Raw genomic sequence first — 9,501 nt, 5'->3', positions numbered from 1 at the left:
GAAGGGTATTCAGTGAAAAGCTAAGTTATCCCCTTGGGAGATATTGGGGATAAACTCCATTTGAGGCCAGCTCTCTGAGCAGAGTCCCGGCCCCAGACTGATTTCTGCTTTGAGCCTGGACAAGAGGAGCAGCAAAGCAGCTCTGGCCTGGACCCTATAACTTAGGAGAAGCCACTTCTGGAGGTGGGACCCCAAGGGACCAGCAGTTCCAGAAGGTGGTTCCTAAGAACACGGTCCCTTAGGATCTAATCAGCTCTGGCCAGAGGCTGGGGAGAGGGGAGACCCCAAAGATTTCTGCTGCAGAAGCAGAGGGCAGGAGGGAAAGGTCACAGCCCAGCAGGAGGTGGTATTAAGCAGGAAGGAAAAGGGGAGCCTTGGAGGATGAGCACTCAGCGGGAGGCCCCCGGGCCCTGGCCTTGCTTCATGGTCCCACATCCTGTGTCCTGCAGTCAGGGCTTGGAGCCTGAGCCCGTGGGCCGCTGCGCCTTCCGCCTCCGCCCTGGGAGCTGCCTCTTTTGCATAGATGCAGGATACCGAGCACACACACGCACACACACACAAGCCGGGGCCTGGCTGACACGGTCCCAGCATCTGTCCCAGGCCTGGGCCAGAGAGCTGCCTCCTCCACCGACAAGAGGCAAAGCCCGTCAAGGTCCCACAAGACCCCCCAAAAGAGAGGCACCCCCAACACTGTGGGCTGGAGCCCCTCTGACCAGACAGGCAGGTCTTGAGCCATAGCAGGAGCAGAGGGTGGCGCCAGCTCCGCTCAGCTTGTCCACAGTCCTCGGTCCACGCTCTTCACGAGTGGCTCCTGCAGCATCAGGGACAGAACGGACCACAGCCCCGGCCCTGACCACGTCCATCAAAACACAAGACACAGTAGGAAGGCCACAGACAGCAAGACGCAGACCGGAGCACAGGGGCTACGCAGCTCGACTAGATTCCAGTGGAGAAAAATATATAGATTTTATGTTGTCAAATATAACAGTCATTTATTTTCTCAGCAAAGCTTTTGACTATTTCTAAGGAGACACCACGCAGCTCCGTGAGTACGCGGCACGGGAGGCGGGGTCCGCAGCCAGTCCTGGCTTGGCTTTGGATTGGGTTTGTCCACTGCCCCTCCACGTCACGACCCCCCAGGTCCTGTGGGGCAGCCCAGCCCGGCCCCCAGAGTTTGGGTTTGGTTCGACTGGGGTGGAGGGGTGCTCCACAAAGGATGGCAGGTGTGAGGCCCAGAGCGAGGAAGGGGAGCTTTGGAGGCACAAAGCGCGTGGCAGAGGGGCTCTCCCCACGACGGCTGGGCCGGCTGCCCACCCCCAGTGCATGCAGGCATCCCCCCTCCAGCAGGGGGCACAGAGAGGAAGGGCAGAGCCCCTGCGTCAGGCAACAGCTGTCGGAGCAGCGGGGGTGGGCAAGCAAACTTGCCAGAACCAGAGTGGCCCCTAGGCCCGAGGGGTGAGTGAGACACAGGGTCCCACCAACACCCCCCTCCTCCACTGCAATTTAGGGCCTAACTCTGAAGAGTGGGTGGGATGACGAGATAGGTATAAGCCCTGCAGAGGAAGAGGAATGGGTTTACTCTGTAAAATAATAATGCAAATAAAATGTCAGCAGCTTTGCAGGGGGACCTAGATGTGGTCCCGGGGAAGGAGGGGGGCCAGTGAATCTTCCCAGGCTGACTGGGCTTGGGCTGGGAGCCCCACTCCACCCCCTACCTGGGAAACATCCCAGGACATGCTTAGGCCTGGACGGACATCATGGCTTCAAAACCTCATCTTGCCATTCATCCTGCTGGAATTCCCCTCAGAGGCAGAAAGGTGTAAGATCTAGGAATCCTCATCCTAGAAAGCAAGCAGCCACCTCACAGGAGACCCTGGGATGCGTGAGAAGCAAGCCCCAAAGTGAACACAGTGCAAAGCAGAAGTTGGTCCTAAGGTCCCCGGGAAAACGAGGGCAAGCTCCAGGGCAGTCAAACCTGGAGCGGTCGCTGGCGGTTGCTGAGTCCAGCCCTGCCTCCCAGGCTGCAGGGCCCTGTCTCAGAAGGCCGGAGGTGCCCCCTTAAGCTGCCAGCCCCCGCCGCCTCCTTTCCTGCTGGCAGCGTCTCCAGACAGGAGCTGGGCTCAGGCCAGCGTTCACACCCCGGCACTCGCCTGTCTGGCTCTCACAAAATTATGTGACACACTCAGAAGCGCCAGGAGGAAAACAGATGTGGGGAAGCTCTGGGATGAACAGACAGACACAGAACCCACATTGCCCTCTGCCCATCACCATCTTTCCTCCAGCCCATGGCCTTGACTGTGCTCCCGAATCCCAAAGTGGGGAGCAGCCTGAAGGGGATGGAACTCAGCCCAGGCCAAGTGGTTCCAGACCCACTCGGAGGCCCGGTCAGTTGCCTGTACTTTGGGTCGCAGCTGCCTCCACATGAGGAGGTAATACCGGCCCAGAAGCCTGGGCTGAGGGCAAGGGGTGGCTTGGGAGAGAAGGCTTGGGGTGAACAGGGAACTGGACAGGACATGGGGGTGGGGGACGGGGGAGGCTTGGCAGACAAGTCAAGCCCGGCCTCCCCAGATCAGCACACCAGAGACTTCCTGAGCAGGGGCTGCCCTGTGTGAGAGGCCAGGTGGGCTGGCGGGGGGGCCAGGCTGGGGGCCTCACCACCTTCTTTCTCTGCAGTGTGTCCCATGCCTGTGCCTCCCTGCCCTGGGTCTCTCTTCCCTTCTCTCCTGTTGAAGTTTTGGGACACCTTCCCCCAACCCCCACTCCCAGCCCCTGACACTGTTACCATTCTGAAAACACCACCTCCAAACCCAAAACTAAATAAATAAGATGATGCCCCAAGGGAAGGTGCGAGAGGGAGGACGGCACCCCTACAATCGGTAGTCAGGCCGCCGGAGCCCGGGCCGGGATGGGGCCTCCTCAGAGCTGGGAGCTGCCGCCTGCAGCAGTGCTGGCGCTTGGGCCCTGCTGGCTCAGCGAGCGACAGCTGATCCTGCGGATGGAGTGCAAGGCCACGGTGCAGCAGCCCCGCAGCAGGGAGCTGATGTTGTAGATGGGCTGGCCCTGGCGCCGCTGGGAGCGGCAGAGCCAGGCCACCGTGGGCACGGCCGGCACCACCACCGCCAGCAGATCCACGATGTAGTGGCGGCTCCAGTAGCTCTTGGGCTCCTTCTCGGCTGCGGCCGCCTCCTCCTCCTCTTCCACGGGGCACGCCACGCTCACCGACGGGCTGGGGTTGGGGTTGGCACCAGGGTGGTGTGGGGTGGGCCCCCGCGTGATGGGCTCTGGGGCCTCGAGCTCGTCACCCACCATCACCACCACTGCAGAGTTGGGGTCTCTGGGCCCCAGGGGGTGGGGATCCGACTCCGGGCACCTGTCCCCTGACTTGGGGACTGTCCCGCAGACCTGGGCCTTGGTCACTTTCTCCAGGATGGTGTCCAGGTCCGGCTGGTACTGCACGAAGTCCGTCTGGATGGCGCGCTCCTGCATGCAGCTGGCCTGCACGCCGGCCTCCGTGCCGCACAGCAGCTTCTCGTAGGTGTTGCTGGCGGGGAAGCGGGGGCCCAGGCTGAAGGAGCCGTGCAGCGAGGAGCCCTCCTCGGGGCCGCAGTCCACCCCCGAAGACAGCAGGCTGCTGGCCTCCAGTGCATCCGTCCGGCTCAGAGTGTCATCGGTCACCACGAAGCCACTGTCAGCCCCGTCCTCCACAGAGGTGCCTGGGTGGTCACCTGGCAGGCGGTCGCCGCAGACAGCGGGGTCACTCAGCTTTGTGTAGGTGGAGCTACGGGTAAGGGAGCGGGCGGGGGACCCGCCGGCCGACTCGGCGGCGCCGTCCTCCTTGGCGAAGCCGTTCTGGGCCACCTCCATGCTGTGCAGCAGCGTCTCCAGCTTCTTGTTCTGGATGTTGATGTCCACAAAGTACTTCTGCAGCCCCTTGTCCTTGTCAATCAGGTTGTTCTTGACGGTGTCGATGACCTGCTTGAGCTGCTTGATCTCCTTGCGGGCCTCCTTCAGGGCCAGCTGGGCCTCCACGCGGTGGCACTCCTCCTCGATCCAGTCCTCCTGCATGCGCGACAGCTGCATCTTCAGGTCATCGATCTCCGTGTCCCTGTGAGCAGATGAGACACACGTGCTCACCGCCTGGCCTGTCACTGCCACCAAGGACAGACAAGGAGGGGGCTGTGCCCAAGGACACAGGCCTGTGCTTCTGCCCCTCAGAGCTGAAAACAAAGGAAAGACTCAGAGCTCCTTCCTCACCCTCCTTATTCCATCGGGGAAGCAGTGGGGACAGGAGAGGGGCCAGGGCTCAGGACACGAGAGGCCTCCTCTTCAGGGACAAGAATGAGCCACCACCTCATTCCCACCCCCTAGAGCCAAAATGTAGACGACTGTCCACATTGACATCCACTACCCAAAGAAGACAGCAGACGATAAAGATTCTCAGTTTAAAGATGCTACCGCTATAAAAACTTAATACATCCATTTAAAAATCTTAACATAAAACAACAAGAACTAAACCTAAAATCTCTGCAGAAAGGGATGTTGCCTCCTACAAAAGCAGGTGGTGGAAATTTTCAGTGGAGGGCTATTTGGCCAGAGACCAGGGGGAGAGGGTGATGAGCCACTTTGTTTTTATGAGAGAAATTACTGCCTTGAATGTAGCTGATAATTTTACATCTTCCCTCAAGTGGAGGGATGAGAAGTGGTGGATGAATCAGAGGAGAATGATGAGAACAGAGTGGCTGTCTTTTATCCATGCTAGATGTTTCCTCTCTGTATCTACTGTAGAGAGGGAAGACCCAGAAGATTGCCGAAAAAGGCACAGAGCTATTCCCGAAAGAAGAGGCAAGAGCAGGCAAACTAGATGGTCAGAGGACGCTTGTCCAGAAACTCTCAGGCTTTTAAAATCCCTGAGGCATAGATGAATCCGGGGGGTGCAGGGGAAGGAGGTGAAGTAGAAAATGATGCCATCGAGTCCAGAGGTAAAGCCAGGGTGAGACTGAACAGGATGGACCAAAAGCAGTTAGAAAGGAGGAGACTCATTCATGGGACTGAACTCCCACCCTGGGTGTTCCTCCTTCAGCAAACGTCTTAGTGATCCGGCCCACACGCAGCCACTCAGCCCAAACCCTACATTCACGTAAATAAAATCCAAAATGGCACGACCATCACTTTGGATTTTATGAGTCCAGCAGAGCAACCGACCCAGATCAAGCACCATGCACTTTTCAAAGTCAAATTAGAAATTCAGGAAATGGGCCCAGGAATCTCACTCCACAAAACACTGAAGGGACTGGGCCTGCGGGGCTGCAGTGGCCACAAGGTCAGCAATGGCATCAACTGGAAGGGGAAGGAGGGGAAGGGCTGCCCAACAGGATACAGCTTGGTGATGGACGTGGGATGGCAGCAGGGACCTGGAGCTGCTCAAGAGCCACGATAACAGACATCCCCACAGGTGTGGGGATAATGTTCATTCCTCCTGCTTCAGGGTGGGGGGCTCATTCTAGGATAACCCTCCTCACTGACTCTGAGCCCTGGCAGGAAGACTGAGTTTGAAAGGAGGGACTGGGCATGCTCAGCTCAGCTGGGCCCCACTCCTCCTGGGAGCCAGCAGGACCCCAGAGCTATGGCTTCCCAGCCCTGCCTAGGTCTCAGGGGGCTGCAGATGTTACATTTGAACTGGGTCTTATAGGATGAGTTTTCCAAGGAAGCAAGATGAGAGAAAGGGTATCTTAGAAGTGGGGACACAATATATGAAAGCACAGAGTGTAAAAGCAGAGCTCCTTCTTTGAGGAGGAAGTAGGCTACTGCGGGAATGAGAGGCATCAGACTGAATGTTCAGAACCTGTGAGGAGGTTGACAATACAGCAAGTACAGAACGGCCACAGGTACTGCAAGAGTATCAGGCGGAGAGGCCGGGGAGCTGAGGTGCAGGCGTGTCCACTACAGGGCATCCTGCCTAAACCACACAGGGCAGACTGTCTGCTCTGAGCCACAGGGCGGCCCTAGAAAGGAAGCAGGGAGATGGGCTGTCTGCTTCCTGAGGACATCAGTGTAAATGGCCAAGCAGACGCAGGGCATCAGTGAGAAGACAGTGGGAAATATAAATAGAAATCCTAGCTCTACAGACAAGGAGGTCCACAGAATGCCACCTCTACCCTCCCCAAGTTCAAAAGCACAACAGATACAAACTGGACCAGCTACCTGGCAGAGCTCTGGTCAAGAAAGACACAGTCACGCTCACTGTGTGCTCCAGTTTACATGGAATATAATAGACAAATCCACAGAGGCAGAAAGATTAGTGGTTGCCAGGGACGGGGTGGCTGGGGAGAGATGGAGCGTGATTGTTACTGGGAACAGGGTTTCTTTCTGGAGTGATGGAACTGTTCTAGAATTAGATACTGTTGATGGTTGTACCGTTCTGTGAATAGACTAAAAATCACTGAATTGTTTACTTTAGATAGGTGAATTGTATGGTATGTGAATCATATCTCAATAAAGCAATTATATTACAAAGAAAGAAAGAAAAGATGAAGGCAGGCGTGGTAGCGGTGGGCTCCCCGCCTGCCCTCCAGCGCCCTGCACGGCACCCTGTCCAGCTCACAGTCGGCTGCGTATCCGAATTGACACAGTCTGGAGAAGACGGGTAGGTGATGAAGAGATCAGAGGGCAGCCCTGAAGCTTCGACCATAAAGATGAAGCCACCAGCCTGGAAAAGGGGAGGCCAGGAGGATCAGGTCTGGAGAATGAGCTCAGACGGGCCCACGGGGGCTCCTGGGAGACCCCTGGGCTGGGTGGGAGCTCAGAGGAAGGTTTCTCACGATCTTACATCATCTATACGTGGATGAGGAGGAAGGCTTCTGGGGCCTGAACTGGTGGGTCACGAGCCCCTGGTGACCCCCTGGGAGGAAACAAAGGAGGGCTAAGGGGTTGTTTCTCCCCCACAGAGACAGGTCAGCCAGGAAGAATGCCCTGTGCTGCTCTTCCCCAGGTAGAAAGGAGCCAGGGCATGAGAAGTGGCCAAAAGGGGCTGCCAGGCTACAACTGGGAGAGCACTGCCGCGGGTGGGAGGCCCGATAGACCTTCACAGGGGAAACTGCTCCCAGCCTGGCCCCAAGCAGCTACCTGATGCTTCGAGGAGCAGCTGAGGGGAGGGCAGGGACAGCTGAGGCTTTGCTGACAGAGGAGCCCCCAGCCACGCCTTCCTCCCAGAGATACTGCAGGGCCCTGGCCACCCGCTTACCGGTCCTGGAGCCGGTCCTGCGTGTCCTTCAGCCGGGCCTTCAGATGCCGGATGCACACCTCCTTCTGCTGCAGGGGGGTCAGGTACTGCTCCGGGGTGGGGGGCTTGATGCCATGGTTGTCACTGCACAGTGTGTACTTCATGGCGCGCCTGCCGGGGACGCTCGTCAGCAGGGAGGGAGGAAGGGGCCTGGCGAGGCGCTGTGCCTCCAGGAGCTAGGGGCCCCGCCTACCCATCGTGGTCCCCTGGCCACTGGAGCGCTGCAGGCCAGGCCTCCCCCACGGGGCCCCTGTGGGCACGAGAACACGCAGCCCCTTTGGGAGGTAGGTTTTATTAAGGCTCTTTCGAGCACAGCGTCAGGGTGGGGAGCTCAGGGCTCCTCTAGCTCGGGCTGGGGAGACACGTCACAGAACGCGTGCACCAGCCTGGCACCATCCGGGGCGGTGCCCCCTCCGCCAGCCCAGTCCCGGCGCCGCAGCCCAGAGCTCAGGTGTCCACTCCCCCAACCCAGAGACCAAGGCTGAGGGTGGGAGAGGTCTCCCCCTCCATGTAATTATCCTGGGGCCTGCATGGTGGGCCAGGATTTATCTGCTGTGTATGTGTATGAGTGATTGTGTGTGAAAATCTAGTAACTGTATGGCAGCAACCGTTTGAGCCTTTTCTGTGTTGTCATCATCACCACCACCTCAGCATTCATCGTGTAGAACACTGTGTGCAAGATTGGTCCTAAAGTGGCAGCCTGTCCTTACACTGGCATAAGGTGGGTGATAGTTGATATAAAATTAATAATGCGTTCGTTTTCTTAGTGTTCTACAACTTTGCTTTCAAAGAATCACATTACCCTATAGTATGCCTTTCTCTCCCAATTGGAGAAAATGCCTATCAGCCTATCATCACAGGTAAGAGGTTTTTAGAAAAATGTAACAATGTTTCTAATACCATATTTTGAATATGACTGTAATACTGTATGCCATAAAAATTTTATAATGATTCATTCATTAGATAAGCTAGGCAACCATTGCTAGCTTCTCTGTTATCAATGCATGCACACTATACCTGTAAATAAATACAAATTCCTTTTTCACATGATCTTTTCATTTTTTGATGCCTAGTCTTAGTAATACATGTAACGGCTACAGTGTTTTGTATCTTGTAAGACAATATTGATGTACCGATAGATGATTCATTTTAAAAACAATGTAAACTTACAGTATCAATAAATACAGTATATTGCTGTAAATGTATTTTCTCTTCCTTATAATTTTCTTAACATTTTCTTTTCTCTAGCTTACTTTATTGTAAGAATACAGTAAGTCCCCTACATATGAACCTTCAAGTTGCAAACTTTCAAAGATGAACGTGTGTTCCCATGTCCAATCACATAAGTTAGTTCACATGGCTGGTGTACTTTTCCAGGTACTATACTGTAAGATTAAAAATGTTTTCTTTATTTTTTGTGTTTGTTTGTTTTTATGTATTATTTGTGTGAAAAGTGTTATAAACCTATTACAGTACAGTACTATATAGCCAATTGTGTTAGTTGGGTACCTAGGCTAACTTTGTGGGACTTATGAACAAATTGGACTTAACGAATGCGCTCTTGGAACAGAACTCGTTTGTATGTAGGGGGCTTACTGTATAGTTTATAATACATATAACACACCAAATACATGTCAGTCAACTAATTACTTAATCAGGAAGGCTTCTGGCCAACAGTAGGATATTAGCAGTTACATTTTGCAGGAGTAAGAAGTTATACGCGGATTTTCAACTGCATGAGGGATCAGTACCCCAACCCCCTTGTTGGTTCAGGGTCAACTGCTCTAGGACACCAGCCCATGAACACGCTCACACAAACGCAGGCAGACCCTTTCCATCTGCATGTGCACGCTCTGAGGGCACACGTGAGCACACATGGGAACACTGGCTGTCTCTGGCATCGCCCTGTTCACAGCTGTACCCTGCAGCCACAAACACCCTAGCACAGGGTGGTGCAGATGTGTGTGTGTGTGTGTGTGTGTGTGTGTGTGTGTGTGTGTGTGTAGTGAGCACGCCCTGGTCCCACCAGGGCCGAGGAGGAGGAATTCCCACCCAGTGGAGGAGGGAGGGCCGAGGCTTTCACCCAGGGAAGGGGAGCACCCCAATGCCACCAGCAGACCACGGCCAGGCCACCTCAACTCACAGCTTCCTGCCGGCTGTTCTGTTTGGGAAGAAACCTCCTTGGATTTTGGCTTAAACACCTGGGCGTGTTCTCACACAAT

General features: G+C 55.4%; 1 protein-coding gene across 4 annotated transcripts in view; it reads right to left on the bottom strand.

Moving 5' to 3' along the window:
* Window positions 1–2,875: 2,875 nt before the first annotated feature.
* The window catches only part of SNPH (syntaphilin), a gene marked incomplete at its 5' end in the record, with an annotated part of 38,151 nt that continues 31,525 nt past the window's right edge, over window positions 2,876–9,501 (bottom strand). For all 4 annotated transcript variants that reach the window (XM_082644741.1, XM_082644738.1, XM_082644739.1 and 1 more), the window contains 2 exons: window positions 2,876–4,105; window positions 7,241–7,390. In XM_082644741.1, coding sequence (XP_082500867.1) covers window positions 2,917–4,105; window positions 7,241–7,390 — 1,339 coding nt within the window. In that variant the 3' untranslated portion in view covers window positions 2,876–2,916. The remainder of the gene's footprint in view (window positions 4,106–7,240; window positions 7,391–9,501) is intronic.

The sequence above is a fragment of the Mesoplodon mirus genome (genome assembly GCF_964341445.2).
Source record: "Mesoplodon mirus genome assembly, chromosome: 15".
Lineage (NCBI taxonomy): Eukaryota > Metazoa > Chordata > Mammalia > Artiodactyla > Ziphiidae > Mesoplodon > Mesoplodon mirus.
This window is presented reverse-complemented; position numbering and strand designations above follow the sequence as displayed.